Raw genomic sequence first — 27990 nt, forward strand, 5'->3', positions numbered from 1 at the left:
TCTTGTCCGGTCTCTTGCTCGGTCACTCTCTCTTTTTCTGTTCCTGGCTTCGTCCGACAGTGTCTTCTTTGGTCTCTTTGCCTCTGCCATGATGTCCGTATTGAGAATACCGATCTAACTCTGAAGATAGTTGTTGAAGTGACGTGGTGCCGTAAAGCATTACGCAGTTCTCGAGAGAGGTCTCTGGGACACGCCACATAGTGCTATATTAACTGGCAAACCAGGTACAGACTGAGAATGGGAGACAAGCCATTCTCCCTACTGCAAGTCAATGTACCATCAAAATGATTTTGAGGTGAAAATGCCTATACAATGGTTCTTTAATACAGCTGGATAGTCAGGAACCATCTATGGTTCTTTCCTTCATGTCATCACATACTTTTCACGACTTAACTTACCTTGTACATTGGAAAAAGGGTTTTCTGTATGATATGTGAGTTATTCTGACATAGGACATGCTATTTGGAATGCTTTTGAAACCCTTTACGAAGCATGAACCCACCTGGAACTAATATGGAAATGGAATTTTATTGGCCTACATCAAAGCCTCTTTCACGCTCTTGCCCCCCCTCTCTGTGAGCATGTATACAAGCTGTATGTGTGTGTGAAGGAATTCCACCGCAAGTCATAAGTAAACTACACATTCCAGAGACCGCACATCTCTTGCACATAATCCTGTTCAAGGTTAAGTCCCAGCTGTTTCGGGGTTCAAAAGCAAACTTCGACTCTCTCTCACCTCCATATTTGAAACGTCTGTGTTATATGTGAACTTGGGGAGGTGCATCTGTAAGGCCAGAAAAGGTCACATTTAAATCCGGTGTATGCGTGATGTGGCTCCGTCTGGAACACATTAAACCACACAGCGCTCAATCTCTTTCACAGCTGCCATCCCATTGGTGGTTTGTAGGTGACATCATCTGGTCTATGTTGTTTAGGCCCTGACCTCTGATTGGTGTACATTTACCCTTGTGCGCCTTGTGTGTGTTTGTGTACACTTGTGTAAACACATTTTTCCCTGCATAAAAGGAAAGATAGGATAGGATAAATCAACTGAACTTTTCTTTCATTTGATTGTTAACAGTTGAAAAGATGAAAAACTCAAAGCTGATATAGTATAGAATCTAGTTGAAATTCATTGGATAGTTTCAAGGTCGGGGCGGCACGGTGGTGTAGTGGTTAGCGCTGTCGCCTCACAGCAAGAAGGTCCGGGTTCGAGCCCCGTGGCCGGCGAGGGCCTTTCTGTGTGGAGTTTGCATGTTCTCCCCGTGTCCGCGTGGGTTTCCTCCGGGTGCTCCGGTTTCCCCCACAGTCCAAAGACATGCAGGTTAGGTTAACTGGTGACTCTAAATTGACCGTAGGTGTGAATGTGAGTGTGAATGGTTGTCTGTGTCTATGTGTCAGCCCTGTGATGACCTGGCGACTTGTCCAGGGTGTACCCCGCCTTTCGCCCGTAGTCAGCTGGGATAGGCTCCAGCTTGCCTGCGACCCTGTAGAACAGGATAAAGCGGCTAGAGATAATGAGAATGAGATGAGTTTCAAGGTCGAGACATCTTAACTAATTGAATCCTTTCTCTTTATATATGTCTATGTCCTGATCTTAAGGTGGTCCAGCAGAGTGTGTCCATCAACTCCTCTCAGAAAGTACTGACATTTACCACCACTACTCTAGAGGACATCCTTAAATCCTTCTCTAGTGTCAGCGGAATCCGAATCGCCAGTGGTTACTTGCTCATGGTACCTGTACACAGTTGTTTTATATTAGCCAAGCCATTCACTTGCTGGTGTATTATCGAATGTTAATGAATATTAATGGCTTTTCTTCTTGCCACCTGTGTGCAGCTTGCCTATGCATGTCTGACCATGTTGCGCTGGGACTGTGCCAAATCCCAGGGAGCGGTGGGGCTGGCTGGAGTGCTGCTGGTCACTCTGTCTGTCGCTGCTGGACTTGGCCTCTGCTCTCTCATTGGCATTTCCTTCAATGCTGCTACCACTCAGGTACCACACTAAATTTATGCATGAAGATGTATTAAACCTGTATTCTGTTACAGAAAGCCTGGTGTTTTCTAGCATTTTCTGTGTGTGCACAGGTGCTGCCATTCCTTGCTCTTGGCGTAGGAGTGGATGATGTCTTTCTTCTTGCTCATGCTTTCAGTGAAACTGGCCAGAACAGGAGAATCCCGTTTGAGGTGAATAAGCCTTCTCTCGTTCTACCTGTCTTTCTCTCAGACCCTTATGACCCTCATCTCGTCATAAAAAAAGCAAGCAACACAAACATCTCTCTTCTGCTAATCTCAGTTGGTTATAACCATTCACTATGCATAACTTCAGTACCAGAGATTGTGTCAAGACAAGATAATGTGCTAAGATCCTGAAGGAGAGGGCTCACTTGTTTTCTAGGGGCCAGGCTGTATCAGAGTTGCTACGACTTTATGCTCTCATGCTATCCCTCACGTAACGGAATGCATATACCTGTCCCAGCCTGTGATGTAAGTTCAAATTTTTCCCCTCGCTCGTCTTTGATGTCCCCCGACTTCACACAGGGATTCCTGGGGGCCAGTACAGGATGTGTGTGGCTGCACAAAAGGCTTCGGGGATGGTGATGACAAACACACGCACACACACACACTTGAGTGTGAGGGCAGATGTTTATCTGTTGGTGCTCATTTCTGCATCCGTGTGTGTGCGTGTGTGTGTGAGACACTGGGTGTCAAACCATGTTCCTTTTGAACTTTTGTAAATGAAATTATATGGCAACATTGCATTGCAGTTGTAAACATAAACATATATGCATATTTTTATAAACAACTTGCATATGAATTTTAGATGTTCCCAATATCCTTAAATAACAATGATAAAATAAGGCATTATTTGGTGTTGTGTTCATCTGAAACTCCTAAAGGGCAGTTTGTAGTCGCTATATACTTTTGCTGCTTGTGTGGTAAATAGTAACTGCAGTGAAAATATTGGAAAGCCTTCCCTGTCCCCTCAGTTGATCTCACATTTGATGAAACTGTGTATCCCTTGTGATTCAGGTTGGGCTCAGCAGATCTGTTCTGGCAGGGGCAGAGCTAATTTTCAGGAAAAACAGTAAACAAAAAAATCTGAGATAAATAAACTAGTGCAATCCATGGAGAGGTTAGTGTATATGATAATTACAGCTCTACAAATACTGTCGAACATTACAAATTGCACTTATAAAGTAACGTGTTTTTGAGCATGAATGTGTTTTGCAGAGGGGGAGGTAGGTGTATGACTGTTCAGGTTGTTGGTGGTGAGAGGAGACTCAGGGCAAGTGTTTGCTTGTGTTTGTGTACAGTTGCACAGTGTAGCACAGCTCTTTTGATGAAAGTAAACAATACACTGTTTGAGAAGAGCACAGTCATCTTGACTTTAAGCACACGCTGTGTGGTCCAGAACATTCTCAATGCTTCACTCAAAGCCTGCACAATCACCCGCCCACACACACACACACACACACACACACACACTTCATTCTTTCTCTTACTTTTTCCTATTTTCCCACTCTGTGTCCCTCACTTCTGATGTGTGTGTGTGTGTGTGTGTGTGTGTGTGTGTGTGTGTGTGTTTTTGCATGGAGGTGGAGTTTGGAACACTATCTTATCCTGGTCAACAATCTGAATGGCTTTGAGACAAAAAACAAGAGCTTATCCTAACAAGACAATGAGCCAACTACATTTCGGTGGTCCCAAGCTGACTGTTTAAATGGCTATCTCCTGTGTTTGATGGAAATGTTTCAGTGCAAGCGAGGGACAAGGAGTGGGAGGGAAATAAATCTCTCCTTTTTGCACTCCTGCTGAAAAAAAGCCACATAATAGTGGATTAGAACGGAAAAGCTTTTCATCAAGACTTCAGCTCATTAAGTTGTCATGGCAGGTTCAGTGATTGCAGGCTCTCTCACATGGAACTAGCAGCTAAAGAGCTTAAACAAGGAAAGATGAAGTATCCCTCTGCAGCACACAACATAAATAACACACCTTTCATGGAGGGTTTGTAGAAAGGAGGTTTGGAAAATTGACATTGGCTTTTGAGTTACTGTTGGGTCAATAATGGATATTATCCTATAAAGCATTATTTGTCAGAGCACAGCTTAGTTAGAAATATTGCTGCTATAGTGTTCTTAGTAATACAACTTAAATATCACCAACTAATTAGCTATGTACATAGAAGATTGAACCACACATTGAAGACTATAACAAATTTTCAGTCTGGCAAAGAATGCTGAGGGAAAGGCACATGAATCTCTGGTACATCACTAGTGACTTGAAAAACTAATGAGCCAAATCTTAAAAAAATGTCAGTAGCAGGGTTTCCATTAACCTGCTTAATGCGCAATATGAAATGGTGAATTAAAAAAACAAGTTTGCGAAACACTTGAATTTTGAAAAAATTCTGACGATTCGATAAAACAACATTTCCTAAAATTGAAATAGAAGCACATTCAAGTCACATGCATGGCATGCAAAGCAAATGGAAATGCTACCTTTCTGAAAAAAGAGCACGCTGTAAGAGCTACCGCAAGAGGAGAAAACCCAACTTTAATTGCATAACATCACTTAACAGAAACAGAACATTCGCAATTGTGTTTTGTCTACATTTTTAAAATATCGCTTTTACTGTGCATTGCACAAAACTGCAATGGAAACCTGGCTAATGAGACAAGAGGAAAGACACAAAGTAAACCTTAAATAACGAGAGCATCGTGTGCGGGTGGTCGCATAAGTGTCTGCCTTCGTACGTCAACAGAAAATGAAAAAAATGATGAAAAGTCAAGAGTTTCACTGAAGAAAAAATGAGACAAGAAGAAAGGGCCAGATGTGATAACTCTGAGGATCACTCCTATTCAGTTTCTATTCAGTCTTATTTGAATAGCACTTTTAACATTAGACACTGTCTCAAAGCAGCTTTACAGTAATCCGGATGTAGATTTAGATCCCTAATGAGCAAAGGAAAAGGAGAAAGGAAAAACTCCCTGAGACGACATGAGGAAGAAATCGTGCCAAATAAGCTTATGTAGGATTGCAGAGTTATGTGCCGGCATGTTTTGTGCTTGACGAGAGGAGCTCTCGACTCTTCCCTCCCTTTTTTGGCAAACCTTTCCAGATGCTTCATGCTCATTATGTAGCTGATCAGATTAAACAGTTACATTGGGCAGAAACATAGTCTTTACTGTCTGTGAGTAAGTTTTTGCAATGCGGATTTGTAAAAGGCTGTTTTTAATGATTTAAGGAGTAAAAACTCTTCTGTACTATTGTAAAATTGAATGTCTCATCTCATTATCTCTAGCCGCTTTATCCTGTTCTACAGAGTCGCAGGAAAGCTGGAGCCTGTCCCAGCTGACTACGGGCGAAAGGCGGGGTACACCCTGGACAAGTCGCCAGGTCATCACAGGGCTGACACATAGACACAGACAACCATTCACACTCACATTCACACCTACGGTCAATTTAGAGTCACCAGTTAACCTAACCTGCATGTCTTTGGACTGTGGGGGAAACCGGAGCACCCGGAGGAAACCCACGCAGACACGGGGAGAACATGCAAACTCCGCACAGAAAGGCCCTCGCCGGCCACGGGGCTTGAACCCGGACCTTCTTGCTGTGAGGCGACAGCGCTAACCACTACACCACTGTGCCGCCCGCGCGCATATATATATATATATATATATATATATATATATATATATATATATATATATTGTGTGTGTGTGTGTGTGTATACACACACACATATATATATATATATATATATATATACACACACACACATATAATATGTATGTGTATGTATATATGTATATATATATATATATATATATATATATATATATATATATATACACATACATTCACATACATACACTGTATATTAATTATTACTTCAACTATTCAGATATCAATTCTCCATGACTATATCATATAATTAATTATATATGTATATCCATATGTCTACACATAAGTTTATTACTAATACCACGCTCACAAAAAAAATTGTCTATACATATTTATAGTTGGTACATCATTTACTTGACTACCAACAAAACTTGGTATTGTTAAGCTGTTGTTTCTTTTCACCATATAGCGCTGTGTGTGGGACTGTTTTCAGACTACTGCTTAGAGCATAACAAGCCAGGAGGTCAGATCGAACATGGAAAAAGAGTCTTTCAAGCTGAGTTCACACGAACTACACTTGAACCTGTGAAAGTGTGACTGATGGGAAGCAAAATGCGCAAGCCTTATATTCTTCTATCTGGAACAAATGACAAAACTGAGGCAATACTGTTGCTAAATAGCACCCACATTGGCGCTGTGTGTTTTCTCTTTGCTCTCTGATCTTAATTTCTGACCATCTGCATAAGAGTAAAATCTTCCCATGGGATCCTGGTCCTGATGCTCATGTCTAAGAAATCACATATTGCGCAGACTGAACATTGAATGACGGTAACGAGAAAGCTGTCAAGGATGGCAGGACATGAAAGATTCCAATTGCTGGAGTTTTTCACTAACAAAAATGTACAAGTGTGTTGCACATTTTGATAGCAGCACATGGATGATGCATGGACATTTAAACTGAGAGCACCCAAAAGCTCGTACTTTGTAAGTGAAGTAAACTAGCATGTCAGCATTAGCCTCATATTACAAAAAGGTTCCTGAAAGCAGTTAATGAAAGATAAATTTGTGATGATTCAGTCAACATGTTAAAATGTGTGAAATACTCATGTAATAGGTTACTGAGGCCTGTAGAGTTTAGTCAGTTTTTGCTTGTTAAGATTAATAAGTTAATGTAGTGTGTACTGTATATGTAGGCTGTGCATGCTACACTTCCTTTCTGTATTACCATGATGCAAATATGCTTCAATCAGCTTTTATTTGTCCAAAGGAAACTGCATGGGTCGTTCCCTGCAAAGAGATGCGAGCTACTGCTGAAATAAACGTGTATGAACAGGAGCTGGCTATCATTGAAGATGGTGAAGCTCTCAGCTTAAAGGAACAGTCCACCGTACTTCCATAATGAAATATGCTCTTATCTGAATTGAGACGAGCTGCTCCGTACCTCTCCGAGCTTTGCGTGACCTCCCAGTCAGTCAGACGTGCTGTCACTCCTGTTAGCAATGTAGCTAGGCTCAGTATGGCCAATGGTATTTTTTGGGGCTGTAGTTAGATGCGACCAAACTCTTCTGCGTTTTTCATGTTTACATAGGTTTATATGACCAGTGATATGAAACAAGTTCAGTTACACAAATTGAAACGTAGCGATTTTCTATGCTATGGAAAGTCCGCACTATAATGATAGGCGTACTAACACCTTCTGCGCGCTTCGGCAGCGCATTGATATCTGAGCTCCGTATCAATGCGCTGTCGAAGCGCGCAGAAGGTGTTAGTACGCCTGTCATTATAGTGCGGACTTTCCATAGCATAGAAAATCGCTACGTTTCAATTTGTGTAACTGAACTTGTTTCATGTCACTGGTCATATAAACCTATGTAAACAGGAAAAACGCGGAAGAGTTTGGTCGCATCTAACTACAGCCCCAAAAAATACCATTGGCCATGCTGAGCCTAGCTACATTGCTAACAGGAGTGACAGCGCGTCTGACTGACTGGGAGGTCACGCAAAGCTCGGAGAGGTACGGAGCAGCTCGTCTCAATTCAGATAAGAGCATATTTCATTATGGAAGTACGGTGGACTGTTCCTTTAAGCCAGTTAGCATGCTAGAAAAATGCTTTGGCAGTAATGTGATGTGTCGCATTCCTGTCAGGAAAGCATTGTTGAATTACTAATTAATATAAATGACATTTGTTACACTACATTTACATTTATGAATTTATATTTCTGAACCAGTTAATATACAGTACCAGGCAAAAGTTGGGACACATCTAATTCAGTGTTTCTTCTTTATTTTTATGAATTAAGATACTTCATGTCTTAAAGTAATGATGGATGTCGTTTCTCTTTACTTAGTTGAGCGGTTCTTGACATAATATGGATTACTACAGTTGTGGAATAGGGCTATTTACTGTATTTTTATTATTTACGAGTTACTGTTTGATCTCAAACACATTAAGAAGGCAAGAAATTGGACTAATTAACATTTGATGAGGCACCTGTTAATTGAAAAGCATTCCAGGTGACTCCCTCATGAAGCTGGTTAAGATAATACCAATAGTGTGCAAAGCGGCATCAAGGTAAACACTGGCTATGTTGAAGAATCTGAAATATGAAACTTTTTTAAAAGATATTTTTTACCACATAATTCCATATACAGTACTGTGCAAAAGTCTTAGGCACCCTTTTTTTCATAGGAACTTTGTTATCGATTTCTATTTTACTGTATGACTTCTACATTATCGAGTCAGTACAAAAACATTTTAGAGTTCCAGATGTTTGTTTTCCAGCACAAAATTAAATGTTACAGAAAAAAAAAAGTTTGTATCTGAGCAGCATATTACATAAGAGAGCACTTTTCAGATTAAAAAAGAAAACATAATGAAGGCTACTGGGTTTTGGTGCAAAATTAAAAAGCGAGTGTGACAGTCAAAGTGTCCAGAAGAACTGTGGCTGGTTCTGCAAGATACTCAGTGAAACCTACAGCTCATTTCCTTATAAAACTGCACTCATTGTACCTGAGACTACTTTTTTTTTTTAAGCAAAGCGTCATCTCACACCAAATATTGACTTTGTTTCAGATATTATGACGTACTGCTGTTTATAGTATTTTTTTTTTATGTTGAAACATTTCATTTCATTACTTTCAAGCCATTTTTGGTCTACAGCATTTCTTTATATGTGCCTAAGACTTTTGTACAGAACTGTATATTCCATTTTATAGTTTTGATTTTGTAGGGATTTTGACCATTACTCACAATACTACAATATATTTATTGTGCAGTAAAGAGCAAATAAAATATTCTACTAAGACTAATAAGCTGGGAACATCACTGCTTGCTGTCACTGAGATGGTTGAGTGGATTTCCGTTTGATGAGGCCAAACAGCTCAGCTTTGTGGAACTCGTCATTACTGTTGGTGCATCATCATCTGTAGCTATTAATGTTTGATTGTAATAATTGGTAAAGTTATAATGTAGCTCCTAGGCCTCCTTATCTGTCATCAGTGCTTTAAGTCGTTAATGCTCTTGTGACTGAATGAACAAATCCCTACAGTCACACTCCAAAATTTAGTGGAAAGCCTTCTCAGAAGAGTGGAGGCTATTACAACAGCAAAGGGGACTAAATTTCAACTGGAATGTTCAGAAAGTACTTATGGGTGTGATGGTCATGTGTCCATAAAATGTTGGCTGGATATTATATTTTGATGATTAGAAATCTCATCTCATCTCATTATCTCTAGCCGCTTTATCCTGTTCTACAGGGTCGCAGGCAAGCTGGAGCCTATCCCAGCTGACTACGGGCGAGAGGCGGGGTACACCCTGGACAAGTCGCCAGGTCATCACAGGGCTGACACATAGACACAGACAACCATTCACACTCACATTCACACCTACGGTCAATTTAGAGTCACCAGTTAACCTAACCTGCATGTCTTTGGACTGTGGGGGAAACCGGAGCACCCGGAGGAAACCCACACGGATACGGGGAGAACATGCAAACTCCACACAGAAAGGCCCTCGCCGGCCACGGGGCTCGAACCCGGACCTTCTTGCTGTGAGGCGACAGCGCTAACCACTACACCACCATGCCGCCATGATTAGAAATGTGTTAAAATTTTTATTCTATGCTACGAATTGTAAAATGTGTTTAAAGTGAATGTGTGAACTCGAGGTTTACTCAGTGTGTTTCTGTACACTACAGGACCGTACAGGCGAGTGTTTGAAGAGAACAGGGGCCAGCGTGGCTTTGACCTCCATCAGTAACATCACTGCTTTCTTCATGGCTGCCCTCATCCCTATCCCAGCATTACGGGCATTCTCTCTACAGGTATGTGAAACAGGCGTGCATGATTTTTGTATGTATAGGAATCTTGAGTATTTTGTAGTAGTTATTGAATGTGTTATATAGGAGGTTTCCTATCGCTATTAGACCTATTAGTGTTTCCTGTGCATGCTTGCCTGTATTTGTGAGGCCTTCCACTCCGTCTTCATTGGCACCAGCTTTTTCCAGGTGACTTTTATTGATTTCATTCATCAAATGGAGCGTGTGACAGGTCGAGGGCTGGCACGGCCCATAACCCCCCCCACTGGGCTTGATTAGTGGCACAGTCCCTGTGCGTCCACATTGTAGCCTGAGTACACGTAACTCAATCCTGGGGTGGGTGGGGGGTGCTCTGTGGTCTCTGTGTGGGAGGTTGTTAGAGGCTCAGGTCTGGCAGGGTTATTGTGTGTGCATGTGATTTTAAACAGCTGGAGTTGATTTGTGTTGTGGAAATGGGGCAGGATCAGGGCCGAGCAGCCTTTAACTGAACAGGAATAGGTGAGGCAGACCACACTGTATAACAGCTGGAAAATATGACCCACATTTTTGCATCAGAGCAGGATGCTATGATTTATCGTTCAAAAATATGGCAGAAGGGTCTTTTTTTTTCCCTAAAAAATGGGTTGAGCCAATCAACACAAATCTGGAATGACTGACAGTTGTGTAGGTGTTTTTAACATGCCAATATTAATGCTGCATTCGACTTACCTTGGAAGTGGGACGTCAGAGCTCAGAATGAAGTTATCTCCAGCCTCTCTTTATTCAATCTGCAAAATGGGGGAAAAAAAACACTGACACCTCTCTGTTCATCTTTTGTTAGCAACAGTCTAACCAGCTAACTGCGATCAGTGATGCATATTTAACTCTTGCTCTATAATTACTGTATAGTCTGTGTCATCATCATCATCATCATCATCATCATCACCACCATTCTCTATTTAACCAGGTAAAAACTCATTGAGATTAAAATCTCTTTTTCAAGAGTGACCTGACCAGGAAAATGTGGATGTAACAAGCTAATATGTCTGTGTGTTGTGTATATTAATTAATCTAAAACATATACTTAAGCAATACCACACTCGAGGTCATGCTGTTGTACTAGAATATCAGCACAGCTGTGATTCAGTCATAGATAATCACAATCATGCTCATATTCAGTACAACAGCATGACCTCGAGTGTGGTATTGCTTTTATACAACAGTTACACTCACTGGCCACTTTATTAGGTATACCCATACACCTGCTGTTTTATGCAGTTCTCTAATCAGCCAATCCCTTGACAGCAGCACAATGCAAATCATGCAGATACAAATCAAGCGCTTCAGTTAATGTTCACTTCAAACATCAGAATGGGAAAAATTGTGATCTCTGTGACGTTCACTGTGGCATGGGTGTTGGTGCCAGATGGACTGGTTTGAGTGTTTCAGACACTGCTGATCTCCTGGGGTTTTCACACACAACAGTCTCGAGAGTTTACACAGCATGGTGCGAGAAACAAGAAACAATGAGTGAGCAACAGTTCTGTGGTTGGAAGTCTTGTTGATCAGAGAGGTCAGAGGAAAATGGCCAGATTGGTTCAAGCTGCCAGGAAGGATATCGCAACTCATAGCAACTCTTTACAACCGTGGTGAGCAGAAAAGCATCTCAGCATGCAACAGCAGAAGACCACATTGGGTTCCACTCCTGCAGCCAAGAACAGGAATCTTAGAATCAAGAACAAGTTCCTATTAAAGTGGCCAGTGAGTGTAAACAAAAAATTAATATTGAGTGACGTTTTGGACTCACCAATAGTATGACCAAACGTTCCATTTATTTTTGCTCCGCAAGCAGAAATAGATCCCAAAGAAGCCACACTCACTTTATAGCTTGCTGGCTAGCTCACATTGATTTGTACATTCCTGTTAAAGGTAAAATTGATGTCCCTTTTTCTTTTTCATTTTCATCTAATGAGCTTTCAGATTTTAATCCAAAAGTTATATTCCTGTCAAGTATCATTTGCCATGTCCGCTGATGATGTCACTGACATTACCATAGTAACCAGTTTGAACTAGTAAGTGGAGTTTTATGTGACAAGCTGAGTTATTCACACAGTGAAACACTCCAGTGCTGTTATCATTAAATATTCACACTCAGTCTAATTAGTTGACCAGAACTAACTGTTCTATAATGGTGCATATACAGTATAAATTATTTAAAGTAAAGAAGTGCTATTTTGTTTATTATTGATGCTTTGAGCAGCCATGTTGAATTGACATCACATACTGAACTCAGGGTTGAGGAGATCTTCGAGTTTCCGTTGAAGGGGCATTTTCTTTGCTTTTTCCTAATTTTCAGATCTTGGTAATTCCAAACTACAAATTTTAGTTAAACGCAACATAACTGGAACATTGAAAGCCTCGTCTCCAACCCCCATCTCACATTAGTAATTTGGCATGTAATGATTCACCCGATTCACGATTTAATTTGATTCATGATATTGGGTTGATGATTAGATTTTTCCATGATATTTTTGAAAAAAAAAACAAAGAAGAAAATTTTATTACCAAAAATGTGCAACATTTTATTTTCCTTTTCTTTATCAAGTTAGATATTCCTGTTATTTCATTTTCTCGATAAATAATTATTTCCCAAATTTTTAAAGATTAGAGTAAAATATAGGCCTAATAGCCCATTAACTAAAATATTCCTTTTATGAAAAATGAAAAAAGTTAAAAACAAATAAGCATTTTCTTAATAAGTATTACCTACCATTTTCTTCTTCTTTCTTTAGCTTTTGGTTGTCTGTAAAAAGAAAGCTCCGATTTCTTGTTAAATCTATTTGTATAGTCAATCGCACAACAGCTTTTTCCCATTTTAGATCTGTTTTTTTGTGTCTGTGCGTGTGTTTGGAATTAGAGCTGTGTTACTTTCACCTTGGCTGAAGTCACATGTATTCTTGCTGTTATGCATTATTGAGCCCTCTGCTGTCTAAACAGTGCAATTACAGCCAGGAAAACCTCAGCGATTGGGCAGCCTGATAATGGTCAGGGTTCTGTTTTTATTTCATCTATTCAAATTGTCATAAATTTGTAATGCAATTTATCGTCACACAATATATCATTACATGCCTATTAGTAATCTTTCAGCGGGTGCTCTCATCTTGACTTAATTTTTCCACTTGACAGATGCAGCAACCTTGCTTTTTGTGAAGGTAAATGGAGAATATTTTGGCTTTATTAATATGAAATAAAATCTATCAGTCTATGTATGATTGACAAGTATATAATTAACATCAGTTAACTAATTATGGCATGAAAAATAGGCATAAAAACGATTAAATAGGCCTATAATGAAGCATCAAATCAGACACTTTACAATTAAAATTAAAGGTAATGATAATTAGACGGTGATTAAAACTATGTTTGCTCTCCAGCGCCACTCATAGCAGATGGGGTCAAACAGTATCATCAAGTCTGTTGCAGTAGAACCTAGAGTACACACATCAGGTCCAATCAGTAAACATTGGGTGCTTGGGCTAAATAAATAAATGGGGGGGGGGACATGCTCTTTGTCTCTTTTATTTAAGATGTAGGCACTAGAATAGTTTACATGTACACTTTCATATTAATTGCTGTATGCAGCATCCTTTTCCTAGAATAGGATGAAAGAAAGTATGTAGTTTTCTAGTGCTTGAATCTTAACTAAAACAAAGTGACAGCCTTTGTGCCCCCTGTGCCTGCTGGTTACCGTAAAACCCTGTATATACACACACTCCAGTTTTTACCTGAGACAAGGGATTTGTGAAAGGACTATATCAAATTATTGCTCTGTCCCCAGCCCCCACTCCTCCCCAGGACTACACACTATTCTAGTTAGGAGTTTGCAGGTCTGTAGATGCAAAGTGCATGATAACTTTGAGAATTTAATATTTTAATCAGTTTGAATATATAATCTTGCTTTCTGATCATTATATGGCTAAATACATTTGGAACAACATTACAAACACATGTGCACTGGTTAACCTTCAACTTTTGGGTGAAGTAGCCATGCTCATATCACTCTGTGAAGCTGTGTGCTCGATCACTGATAGCTTTCATACATTGCACCTAGGGTTGGGCGGTATTACGGTAAGAAGGTATCCCGAGGTATCCAAAAGTACCAACGGTATCGGTCTCATTACCGTCATTTTAAAAAAATATATAATATCTAAATAAATATGGAGTACATGAGGTCATAATATAAAATAATAAATTGAAGATCATCCCGAATAACTGTGTGATCGTATTTTCACTAATTCTATCAATTTCCTAAAGAAGTTCTCATCGCGTGCAGGGTTGTTTATGTCGTTACCATGGCAACCCTGCGTGACATTGGGAGTCTGACAGAAAGCTTCGCAAGAGACTGAGACCGCGGTTGAAAGATGGCAAGTCAAGATAACGAGTTAGTGGCCAAAAAAAATACAACATCGGCAGTGTGGCAGTATTTTGGTTTCAAACCAAATGAAAAGGAAGAGCCAGCAATAATGTAAATGACCGCGCAAAATCGAAAAAAATCTAATATGTCCCCTAAGGCACACCATAGCCTGGGGTACTCCACTTCCACGAGATCTCTCCAATGAGTTGTGTTTTGAGTAGGTTACATGAGTAACAACAAGGTAAAATAATATAACGTATGACATTTGGGATGTGGGTAATAAACGTTTGAAATGTCATCTACTGAAGAAACGGAAGAAAACATCGTAGCGTAAACTGTTAGGTTTCTGGTGGGAATTAGCAATGCGCTTGCTATCTTTGTTGGGTGTGTTAAACCGTATGGATTTAAGTGGAATAATTGTAAGGAGTTATGTGATCAAGACAACGTTTTAAGCAAGGTAAGGCCATTTGATTATTAATTTCCCCGCCATGGCATGACGTGGGCCCATATGATTTGCCTTGTGCAGCTATCACGCATTTGAATTAGGTTCGCCTCATTTGCGCTGAAGAATATGGTTTATCGCGCAGTCTAAACGGACTTGGGTGTTGGCTGATTCTTTTTCTTTTCTTTTTTTTTATTTCCCATGCTTGAAAGGGTATGATCCTGCTCATCGTGTACTTTTTTTGATGGAGTAGGTGAAATAGTGCTGCAAATGGCGTTTCAACGCAGACATGTGTAAACGACAGTTGAATGCTATTTTCAAGATGAAGGAAGAGTTGCGTGATGCTTTGAAATATCTCTTAATCCATTCATCAATGCACAAAATTCGCTTTGCTGCTTAATCCATACCACAATGCACATAATTCGCTATGCTGCTTTTAAATAGTACATTTGAGGCATAGGCGCAGGTCTGGACAAGGTCCGCCGGTATAGGCGCACGTTACACAGTAGGCCGAAACAAAATATTTTTTTCTCGGTAATACCGTATACCCCGGGAAAACACAGAGACAGTTTAAAGGTATCAAAATTTGGATACCGCCCAACCCTAATTGCACCTGGATCAGGGATGAAAGTCTTCCGGATTTACCCGGAAATCCGGATATTTGACAAAACTCTTGAAAATCTCCGGTTTTCCGAATGGAGAAATTTATTTTTCGGATTTTTCGCGTTCCTAGACGCGGTGTAATACTTCACATCGTCCTTGCCTGGGCGCGGTCCTTAAATAGCCCAAACATAGTTCATTGATTAAAGACAGGTGTTCTTTGTTAATGGCACGCATGCCAGAGCTTGTTAGGCGCGCGCATGCAAGGCGCGCCTTCAGGTGCACGTGCTAAGGCGTGCAGGACTGACACCGTTCTGCGCAAGCGCAACACAATCGCACTAGAAAGCATGTTCAAGCTGCCAGTGTAGCTGCAGTCTTTTTAGTTGTGAATTACAAGTATTTCCTCGTGTTAATAATTCGCCATGTCAAAATAAGCAAAACTTTCCTCCTTCTTTCGACGTGAAGAGAGGTAAGCAATTTATTATATATTTTTTTCCATCAAAGTTGCATTTTGTGGTTTTGAAGCTAAGTTTTAGTGCCGTTTCTAGAACACAACATCAAGAAAACATGGAAGAAACAGCAATAATGGAAGAGCCGGTTTCTATGCTACCTAAAACTAGCAATGGTAATTTATTTTTGTTACATAATGTACTCAGGCTGCCAGTCAGTGTGTGCCCCCCCCCCTTGAAAAATCCTAGCTACGCTCCTGATTTACATGAGAAATTTGGTATTCATTGGTATGTTTAAATTTACAGACAATACGAACTAATGTAAACAATTGGCTTCAACTTGCATAAATATGAATTGGAAATGTTTAGTTCACTTTAGCTTATGCAAATGCACAACTCTACTAAAAGATTGATAAACGAGGCTCAATGTCCCCAACATTGAAACCTGAAAGCTTTAGAAACTCTAACAGACCTTTACTTTTTAACAGTACTGTTTTGGGATTTTGCTGAGTTTACCTTCAACTGTCTGATTTTTTTCAAAGTAATTAACTGTGTAGCCAGGAAAATCACCGCGTTTTCTAAATGCACTCCTGAAAATTACTCGTTAACTAGGGGAATTAAATGTGATATTTTTGACATGTTAATCATTAATGTACATGAAAGAAAAAGGCTTAAAAGTTATAACTTGTTTTAGTAAAAATAAGTACTAAAATGCACTAGAATGCAGGGTTTTGCGTGTTATGTTATTAAAATATTTTCGGAGGACGTTGCCCCCCCCATCTTAGTTTGAGTTTCAAAAGTTCAGGGTTTTTTTCTTTGCTCCACTTTCATCTCTACTGGAGGAACAACACCTGTGAGGTATAAAAAATGTCACACATAGAGGAGCACCTACCTGCTGGATTGGAGAGCGCAGTAATGATATCTTAGTATAGTACAGTCTCGTTTATTATAATGTAGTGTATAATGACTGAATGGCTGTGGTTAAATCACACATGTAGACTATATCTGGTATTAGCATCTGTGGATAGATGGATCGCACACCGTCTGTCAAACACCGCACTGTTTACGCCTGCAGTGTAGGCCAGCTGGCAGCTATTCAGCAGCACGCAAAACACCCCCCCACACACGCACATCCACACTGGTCTCAGGCCAAACAGCCTCCAAAAGGTTGAAAGATCTCACTTTTTCTACCAAATCACTTCACCTGCATACCTGAGAGAAACCAAGAAACAAATACATATCTCAGAATGCACTGTTTTTCAGAGATCCTCACATGCCAGCGTGTGTGTTCTCATTGCACCGATGAACCCAGAGTCAAAACAATCAATTCTGCATCCTTCCTGTATTACGTTTCTCTTACTCTTCCAAAGCATAATGCGATAGCTTTCTGTTTTTCTCGCCTGGCATTTTTGTGCTTATCTGTTTCCCGCTGTGCAGATGAGCAGAAGATAAAGCCAGGAATTTTTCCCCACTGTTTCCAGTCTGAATTAATGCATTGTATTAATGTAGATTCATGTATTATGAAAATTAGGTTGCAGAATCGGGTCCAAAAGTCTGAAACCATGAGTGAAAATCTTTTTATTTTGCATTCTTTTCTAATTTCTGATTTTTTTTAATTACAAATTAAATTATTAGCAACATCTTGAGTTAAAAGAAGATTCTTAGAAATATTTCTTGGATTTCATCAGAATTTCCTAGTATTCAGTATACCCCCTTTTGCTTTAACATGCACTTGATTTGGCATGGACTGCACTAATTTGTGTAAAACCTGACAATCCATATTAAATCAGACCCATTGGAGTGACGTCTGAACATGTATGACAATAGAAGAGATAAGACTCGAGGAAAAATCTGACTTTTTTCTGCAAATAATTCAAGATCACAAAATCGCTTAAATTTATAAAGCAATTGATAAGTAGTGCAGTTAATTTTTTTCAAAATTCTAAAACTTTGTTTATTGCCAGTTTAAAATAAAAAAAAAAATCTCAGCCTTTCTTTAACTTTACTGAGCCCATCTAAAGACTGTTGGTGTTAATTTTGTAAATGAAAATTTTAGTGATGAGTATTCTTGACGAACATTTATGACATATCTAAATTGTAACGACAATATAAATGAAAATAATTGATGATGAAAACTGGCAAATGTCAATCAATCTCTGTGTGTGTGTATATATATCTCATCTCATCGCATTATCTCTAGCCGCTTTATCCTGTTCTACAGGGTCGCAGGCAAGCTGGAGCCTATCCCAACTGACTACGGGCGAAAGGCGGGGTACACCCTGGACAAGTCGCCAGGTCATCACAGGGCTGACACATAGACACAGACAACCATTCACACCTACGGTCAATTTAGAGCCACCAGTTAACCTAACCTGCATGTCTTTGGACTGTGGGGGAAACCGGAGCACCCGGAGGAAACCCATGCGGACACGGGGAGAACATGCAGACTCCACACAGAAAGGCCCTCGCCGGCCACGGGGCTCGAACCCGGACTTTCTTGCTGTGAGGTGACAGCGCTAACCACTACACCACCGTGCCACCCATATACATATATATATGTATGTGTGTGTATAGAGAGAGAGAGAGAGCAAGAGAGATTGATTGGCTTATATGTGTGTGTGTGTATATATATATATATATATATATATATATATATATATATATATATTATACTTTATTGTTACAGACTCAAAGGTCCAAATAATACATATAAAAATACACACTTACAATTACAAGACATTATATAATAAAAAAAAAAAAAACATTTAAGATAGGCCTACATAAAGTTGGCTTTTCCAATGTTTCCACATGTCAGAAATATATAAAATATCACTCTCCTTTATATTACACAAACTCATGATGATAACATTTCTAGATTCATATAACCTACACATAAATTTGTGCATAAGTTTCCTCATCAGAGCCTGAAATGTAGGAACATTAGCATTTACAAACAAAGCACTTGCACTTTCCCACCTCGGGGCCTTAAGCAATATTCTCAGTGCATCATTATAAGCCACCTTAATCTTATTTATCTTTGCTTTGCTATAATTATACCAAAGCTGAGCTGTATACAGTGATGTACAATAAGTTCTAAAAAGACATGTTTTGACTTCATATGTACACATATAGAACTTTCGTGCCAGCATATTCGCTTGAGCATACAATTTGTAGCACTGGCGCTGGATATCATCATCATCACTTAAGTCATTCCTTAGTAGATGTCCCAAATATTTTGTTTTCGTGACAACTGTCAGCTCACTGTCATTTAGAAAAAAAGAAGGAAAATGTAACTTTTTATCCTCCTTGGCCCTAGCAATCATTATAACACTCTTTTTTGGGTTGTATTTAATGTCATACTCTATGCCATAATCTGAACAGACTCTAAGCAGTTGCTGCAGACCAGCACTATAAGGAGACAACACAACTAAGTCATCAGCATATAATAAATGATTGACAACCTTATCCCCAATCATACATCCAGTCTTACAGTCTTTTAACTTCATAGACAGCTCGTCCATATAAAAATTAAAAAGAAAAGGAGAGAGAATACCACCTTGTCTGACCCCGTTGGAAACAAAAAAATAACTAGAGGAGGCCTCACCCCATTTGACCTGCATGGTTTGATGAGAATACCAGTACTGCAAGATGCGGATCAAATATAAAGGAACCCCTCGTTCATATAATTTTAAAAATAATTTCCCGTGATTAACACGGTCAAACGCCTTAGATGCGTCTAAAAAACACATAAATATGGTAGAGTTCTTTTTCCTATACTTTGATATAAGCTCTTTCAATGCATATATACACAAGTCTGTTCCATGTTTATGCTTAAAACCAAACTGATTGTCAGTTGTTACCACATATCCTTGGAGCCTATCCAAAATAATCCGCTCCAAAACTTTGGAGATAATGCTTGCAAGTGCAATAGGCCTATAGTTGCCCGAGTTAGATGCTTTACAAGTTTTATCTTTAATGACTGGAACCAATAATACAGATAAAAGAGAGTCTGGTAATACACCATGTGCCAACAGGCCAGAAAAACACAAAGCCAGCAACACAGAAAGTCTGTAGCTAGCATACTTCAGATGCTCTGCAGAGATTTGATCAGGGCCACTGGCTTTATTTACTGCCAGCTTACCAATGGCATCACACACCTCATCTGGTCTAATAACCATAATGTCATCAGGAAGAACATAATCATCAACTTTAAAAACAGCACTATCAACACAGTTAAAAATTTCCCCAAAATGCATAGCCCAAAACTCAGCAATATTCCCGTCCCCAACTATACCATCTATAGTGGAGGGAAGGGGAATCTTGCTGTTGTTAATAGTCCTCACTTCATTCCAAAATTCCTGAACACTATTCTGTTGAAGTTTTCTAGCCATTGAGTTAGCCCTCATCATTTGCTCATTTTTTTTCACATAGCGTAAGGCATATTTATATCTAGCATTAGCAACCTTTTTATTCTGAAACTCTGGGCCATGTCTGGCTTTTCCAGCAGCTACCCAGCTTCTTAATGCTTGTTTAGCCTCAGAATGGAGATCAGCCACATATTCACTCCATCCAGGCCTAATCTTTTGTTTTTTCTTATCTCGAATAAAATACTTCCCATCATTAACCAAGCAATTAACAATATTTTCATACATATCAAATAAATAATTACAGTGGTCCTGATTTTTACAATTAGAGTCACAGGAAAATACTAAATATGGTATATATACACTACTGAGACTAGTATCAGTTAGTGCATTATATTTCCAAAGATCACTCTCAGAGAGCTTATCCCACTTTATTTTATTATATGTGTGTTGACATCTATTATTGTCAGACAATACTGGTAGGCAGCTCAAATTTAATGTCATTGAAACAGGAATATGGTCTGACATAGCCAGATCATATCGAATGTTAACGTCAAATATACAGTCATGGGCATCAGCTGTGCATATACAATGGTCCAGCCAGGATGTTGTATGCCATGCCTCGCTAATGTATGTATAGCTATTATCAGGCAACAGCATTTTACTGGATAACACCAGTTTACTATTTTGGCAAAAGTCCTGTAAATATTGTCCAAACATAGACTGATTATCCGAAATGTCAGCATTCAGATCACCCATAACAAATATACTTGTACACTCATTTTCTTTAATAAAAGAACTAATGAATGCTAGTCTGTTAAGGAATTCGTTCTCATTCTGGTTACATTCATAGGGAGTGTAAACATTTAAAATAACAAACTCATTTTTCTCATAGACCACCTTAATGGCTATAGCCCAGTCAACCTGCAACCGCAAGACAGTTATCAGTGAGTCATACTTCTTTTGCCAGAGTATGGCCACACCACCAGGTATTCTACCCCGTATAATGCCCAAACTCAAATCAGTTGTAGACTCCCCTGCCCCATAAAAATCATTATGCACAGAGTTAAGTTTGTCGAGGTCTTGTTTGGGCAATAAAGTCTCTTGTATGCACAGAATATCCACGCTGTTTAAAAGTTGGTCAATCACAATGCGACGCACTTTATCGCTATCACTCTGCCCTAAGCGCAGGCCACGCGCATTGTATGACACAACTTTCATGTTTACAATCCATCCTCAGCCGCGGCAGATGTCCCGGCCCCAGACACAACACTACTCCTCACCACTCCAGGAGTTTTTATGTCCACTGTTTTCCGTGCTTCATAGAAGCGGCGCACAAAGATGCCATCTGGCCAAATTTCCGGATCATACATTTCCTCGACCTTTTCGCATTCTGCCATGATTTTAAATGAGCTATATCGCTTTTGAACACTGTCTATCTTTTGGCAAGTCACATCTCGGTGCAATTTATCTTTAAGATAACAAGTCAATGCTTCCGATTCTACATCAGGGGAAAATCTCGAGGCGAAGACACTCACCAACTTAGTTTTTATGGCTCGTAAAGATCCGCATACACTGGTTCCAACAATACCACTGTTCTTCACCCTCCGAGCCGAATTCAGGCGCGGTTTGGGTTGAAGCTGGGTCAGTCTGCCAGCCTGTTGCTGTTGTCGTCGGCCCCTCCTGACTACACTGCTATATGTTAAAGAAGCAGATAGCCTGGGAGATTGGTCAGCGACTCCATCCGCTGTACTGGCTGTAGGCCTATCCGTAATAGGATTCAAGGTTTCAATCACCATCACCGCGCTATCCACATCTCGCCCTGCGGCGGCCTCACCGCTGTCCGATGGCGTTGGCACATTATTCGAGACGGGTTCGCAGTTCTCAACAGCACACAAACGCTGGTTTAGTCCACTTGCTATCATCCGAAGATCATCGCATTGCCCTGTTTGCACAGACACCGCTTGCTTCAGGGATGTTATATCCGCACTGACACGCTCCAAGGTCCGCAACATACATGACACATCAATACTGTTAAAAGTTACAGGAGGCAGTTCATCTAAATGATGCGACACAAAGTGAGGGATGTTTTCCCCAGCCTCGTTAAGCACTTTAAGACAGCTTTTAATGTTGTTTACGTCTTTCTGTGGCCCCTTGTGCGTAACAAAACGCTGAGTTGTGTGGGGGCAGAGTTCAAACAGTGCCTTCTTTGAATTCTCAATCCACTCGGATCCAAAGTGGTTCACAGCCACCAATATTATATCGTCCTGACTCAGTGTCTTCATTTTCACAACAAGAAAGTTCAGCAGTTCATCCTCCACCAGAGTTTTACCGTTTGCTGTAGTGTAAATCTCTGGTTTTAGTCGAGCTTTTCTCAAAGCAGCACCACCTTTACCTGCTGTGTCCGCCATCTTGTCTTGTAGCAGCCATATATATATATATATGAGACACCGATCAACCATAACATTAAAAACACTGACAGGTGAAGTGAATAACATTGATTATCTCATTACAGTGGCACCTGTCAAGGGGTATGATATGTTAGGCAGCAGGAGAATGGTCAGTTTTTGAAGCTGAGGTGTTGGAAGCAGGAAAAATGGGTAAGCATAAGGATCTGAGTGACTTTGACAAGAGCCAAATTGTGCTGACTAGATGACTGGGTCACATCTTGTGGGGTGTTCCCTGTATGCAGTGGTTACTACCTACCAAAAGTGGTCCAAGAAAGAACAACTGGTGATCCGGCAACAGGGTTATGGGTGTCGAAGGATCACTGATTCGCATGGGGCATGAAGGCTAGCCTATATGGTCCAAACCCACAGAAGAGCTATTGTAGCACAAACTGCTGACAAAGTTAATCCTGGCTAAAATAGAAAGGTGTGTGTGTGAGAGAGAAAGAATAAAATATATATATATATATATATATATATATATATATATATATATATATATATATACATACTAGTGCATCTCAAAAAATTAGAATATTGTGAAAAAGTTCAATATTTTCCATCAGTTATTTAAGAAAGTGAAAATGTTATATATTATAGACTCATTACACATAAACTAAAATGTTTCAAGCATTTTTCTATTTTAATTTTAATCAGTATGGCATACAGTACAAAAACAAAAAAAAAAATCTCAAAACATTAGAATATTTCATTTTGAGTTTGAGTAGAACAGTATGAACACAGTGTATCTCTCGGTCTAGTTCAGTACACACAACCACAATCATGGGGAAGACTGCTGACTTGACTGTTGTCCAGAAGATGATCACTGATGCCCTCCACAAGGAGGGTAAGCCACAAAAGGTCATTGCTGAAAAGGGTGGCTGGAAAAGGTGCACAAGCAACAGGGATGGCCGCAGTCTTGAGAGGATTGTCAAGAAAAGTTGATTCAAGATCTTGGGAGAGCTTCACAAGGAGTGGACTGAGGCTGGTGTCAGTGTATCAAGACCCATCACGAACAGACATCTTCAAGAAAGGGGATACAACTTTCGCATTCCTAATATCAAGCTACTCCTGAGCCAGAGACAATGTCAGAAGTGTCTTATCTGGGCTAAGGAGAGAAAGAAACGGGCTGTTGCTCAGTGGTCCAAAGTCCTCTTTTCAGATGAAAGTACATTTTGCATTTAATTTGGAAATCACGGTTCTAGAGTCTGGAGGAAGAGTGGACAGGCACAGAATCCAAGGTGTTTGAAGCCCAGTGTGAAGTTTCCACAGTCTGTGATGATTTGGGGTGCCATGTCATCTGCTGGTGTTGGTCCACTGTATTTTATCAAGTCCAAAGTCAACACAGCCATCTACCAGGAGATTTTAGAGCACTTCATGCTTCCATCTGCTGACGAGCTTTTTGGAGATGCTGATTTCCTTTTCCAGCAGGACTTAGCACCTACCCACAGTGCCAAAACTACTACCAAATGGTTTGCTGACCATGATATTACTGTGTTTGATTGGCCAGCCAACTTGCCTGACCTGAACCCCATAGAGAATCTATGGGGTATTGTCAAGAGGAAGATGAGAAACACCCGACCCAAAAATACAGATACGCTGAAGGCCACTATCAAAGCAACCTGGGATTCAATAACACCTCAGCAGTGCCACAGACTGATCACCTCCATGCCACACTGCATTGATACAGTAATTCATGGTAAAGGAGCCCCAACCAAGTATTGAGTGTATAAATGAATATACTTTTCAGAAGTTGGACATTTCTGTATTGTAAATCCTTTTTTTGATTGATCTTAGGGAATATTCTAATAATTTGAGATACTGGATTTCTGATTTTCATGAGCTATAAGTCATAATCATCAAAATTAAAACAAAAAAAGGCTTTAAATATTTCACTTTACATGTAATGAATATAGAATATATGAAAGTTTACCTTTTTGAATTAAATTATGAAAAAAAAGGAACTTTTTCATGGTATTCTAATTTTTTGAGATGCACTAGTATATGGCAAAAATTTATTTTATAAAATACTCAATCCTGTTACACTGTGCTGTGTCTTTTGAGGCATCATTGCTGTTATTTTTGGTCATTTGACTAATATTTTTGAAGGTCATTTATGAATCGCATACTTTTGTTCCATTTGTCTATCTGCTAACTTTCTATTTGCTGTCCTCCAACCCTGGGTGTGTGTAGCGGTTCAGTGTTGGTGGGTGGAGCACAGAGGACGGCAGGACAGAGATCAGGTTCGACAATCGCGTTTATTGCTATACTTTTCAGTTTAACAATCTTTTCAAATAGACAAACACACGACTGGCGTCTTGTTCGGGGATGAGCTCCCCTCTGCTCTCTGCTCTCCCTCTTTAAATAGGGCGCGGTCACTGGGAAGACACACACAAACACAGGTTAATTGACGTCAGGTGTAGTGATTCTGCCACTTACCTTCCCTGACTCCGCCCTCCTGTCACAGACCGGCGCTTGACCACGCTCCCGCTGCCACATACCCCCACCGCCCGACTCAGGCCGGGCGGCTGTCCGGCCTGCAGCCGACTCCCCCCCCCTTGACGGGAGAGGAAGTCCGCCACGACCATCTGCGCCCCCGGCCTGTGGACCACCTTGAAATTAAAGGGTTGGAGTGCCAGATACCAACGGGTGATCCGCGCGTTGGCATCCTTCATGCGGTGGAGCCACTGGAGGGGCGCGTGGTCCGAACAGAGGGTGAAAGGGCGCCCCAGCAGGTAGTACCGGAGGGCGAGGACCGCCCACTTGATGGCCAGACACTCTTTCTCTATGGTGCTGTAGCGCCCCTCACGCACCGACAGCTTCCTGCTGATGTACAGGACAGGGCGGTCCTCCACCTCCTGGGACAACACCGCCCCCAGCCCTTTGTCTGACGCATTGGTCTGCAACATAAAGGGGAGAGAGAAGTCAGGGGAGTGTAAAAGTGGCCCCCCACACAGTGCAGCCTTTACCTCAGAAAAAGCCCGCTGGCATTGCTCCGTCCACTGGACCGGATCTGGTCCCCCCTTTTTAGCAGGGATGAGAGTTTTCCGCTTTTTGGCGGAATTCCGCTTTTTTTCAGTCAAAATGGACCTTTTTTATATTGTTGCAAATCCGTTGAGAAAATATTAGGGGGGTAGGGTATAGGGATGTTAACCGGTGACCGTTTGACCGGTGGTTGACCGAATCAACGTCAACCGGTTAATTTTTTTTTGGTTGTCAGTTAAAAAAAAAAATCAATCGTTTTGAAGCTGCTGATTTTGGAGCGGAGGACTTGGAATTCTGTGTTTGTAAACGCTTGAGGCATACCATGCGGTGTAAGGACGAATCAGAAACACCCATTCAGTCATGTCCCGCCCCAGTTAAAGACAGCTAACAAATCAGAAACACCCATTCAGTCATGTCCCGCCCTCCCGCCCCAGTTAAAGACAGCTAACAAATCAGAAACACCCATTCAGTCATGTCCTGCCCCAGTTGAACACAGCTGCCAATCGGCGAAAGAAAAAAGTGTAGACACAGGCTTTTTAGCTTACAAATTACTATTCTGTTTTTTTTTTTTAAATTATTATTAGAAGGCACATCGAGTTTAGTCCTGCCAAAACACTCTTCAAAACACTCTCATCAAGATCACCGCTAAGATGTTGTCGGGTCGACTGTTGATGAACTATATTAGAGATGTTAAATGCGATTTATTTGGATACTGATTCAAGAGGTCTATATTTCGTGTTGATTCGTAGTGATTTTTGTTAGCGTCTGCCGTTAGTGTTTAGAACTAGCTCGTGCATAACTGGGACAGTGTCTTAAAGGGGCAGTGTCATTAAATTAAAGGGATGGTTCAAACACCATTAAAAGCATAGAAACTTGTACTTAGTGGATTCTAATAAGTGTATTTATTAATGACTGTGCCTTATTTATGTGTTTATTGCCATTTATTTATAAATATTTCTTATTTATTTCACTAGGATTATTTATAGTCCTATTTGAACTGGGGGTTACATCGTGCATTCTGAAAGTATGTTTCGGTCTGTAGCCAACAATGCATGTTGTTGCAGATCATATCTCTCCACACAAACTAAAGGCGCAGATGCCTACTTTTTCAAGGCTGAATCGCGCAGATCCGATTGCTTTCCTTTGAGCATACAGAAGGAGGAGTTAGACAGGGAGCAAAAGAAAGCAAGGCTGGAGCATGTGAAAAATCAAGAGGAGTTGGCTAAAAAGAGGGAGAGGACCAACAAGCTTTTAGCTCTTGCTAAAAAGCTCAAAATAAAGAAGAAATAAATTTTCTGCACCATGAAACTGAAATAGTTGTATATATTGTAAATAGACAAACACTTTATAGAACCAAAGGAAAAATGTATTCATAAATCATATAAACCATTATTTAATATAGCAGTGAATGTGTTACCTTAGTTTGGATTTAGAGCAGCAAATTTGAAGTATCATGTTGGTGCTCACCTGGAATGTATATGCAAAATTTATCACAAAAGGCCTATGTCAATGTTTCCTTTACATAGGTGTAGTTGATCTTTATCAAATGAAAGTTTAAGTAATGTATGTACTTGAAAGAGAGTTCTACTTTTGTATAAGTGTCAATTTTGTAAGCAAACAGGGTATGGTATTTCAACAACATTTGTAAAATTTTGATGATAAAATGTTTTTTAGGGTAAAAAAATCTCTAAAACCCATGAGCTCCCAGGGGCTTCCCTGGGCCCCCACCGGGGCTTCGCCCCGGACCCCACTGGGGGCCAGAGGCCCCCAGACCCCTGGCTAATTTTTCAGATTTTTTCATCACAAGCCAATCTCATCCCTGTTTTAGTGAGATCAGTCAGCGGGCTGGTGACATCCAAATAATTAGGTATAAACCTACGATAATAGCCAGCCAGCCCCAGGAACTGTCTCACCCCCTTTTTGGTCTTGGGCCTCGGGCAGGCCGCAATTACTGCGGTCTTGTTAATTTGGGGACGCACCTGCCCGTTGCCCAAGTGGAAGCCCAGATACCGTACTTCCACCCGCCCAATCGCTAGGGGTGGGCGATATGTATCGTCTGCGATGTCATCGTGAATGTTGTTTTGACGATGTGTAATTTTGCATTATCGAGTTTTTTTAATTAAGCCGCCAAAAATCAATACAGAGCGGAGCAGACCCGGCGCCAGACACGGACTGACGGACGGGCCTTGAATTGCTTTGGGGGGGGGCACACATTTTATACGCCAAGCCAGGGCAACACAACTGTTTCTAGCAACCCAGGAGAGCAGCACAGACGTGACGAGTTAAATATTCTAAGAAACCTATAAAGCAACCAAAACAACTTTCCAAAATGTATCAAACATTGCTCAGCATATTAAAAGTTT

At 40.4% G+C, this 27990-nt stretch overlaps 1 protein-coding gene across 2 annotated transcripts in view; it reads left to right on the plus strand.

The window, feature by feature from the left end:
* Nucleotides 1-27990, plus strand: part of ptch1 (patched 1) — a 142577-nt gene that overhangs the window by 24574 nt on the left and 90013 nt on the right. For both annotated transcript variants that reach the window (XM_060931928.1, XM_060931929.1), the window contains exons 9-12: nt 1603-1734; nt 1840-1995; nt 2088-2186; nt 9828-9953. In XM_060931928.1, coding sequence (XP_060787911.1) covers nt 1603-1734; nt 1840-1995; nt 2088-2186; nt 9828-9953 — 513 coding nt within the window. The remainder of the gene's footprint in view (nt 1-1602; nt 1735-1839; nt 1996-2087; nt 2187-9827; nt 9954-27990) is intronic.

This window comes from Neoarius graeffei, chromosome 10, assembly GCF_027579695.1.
Source record: "Neoarius graeffei isolate fNeoGra1 chromosome 10, fNeoGra1.pri, whole genome shotgun sequence".
NCBI lineage: Eukaryota > Metazoa > Chordata > Actinopteri > Siluriformes > Ariidae > Neoarius > Neoarius graeffei.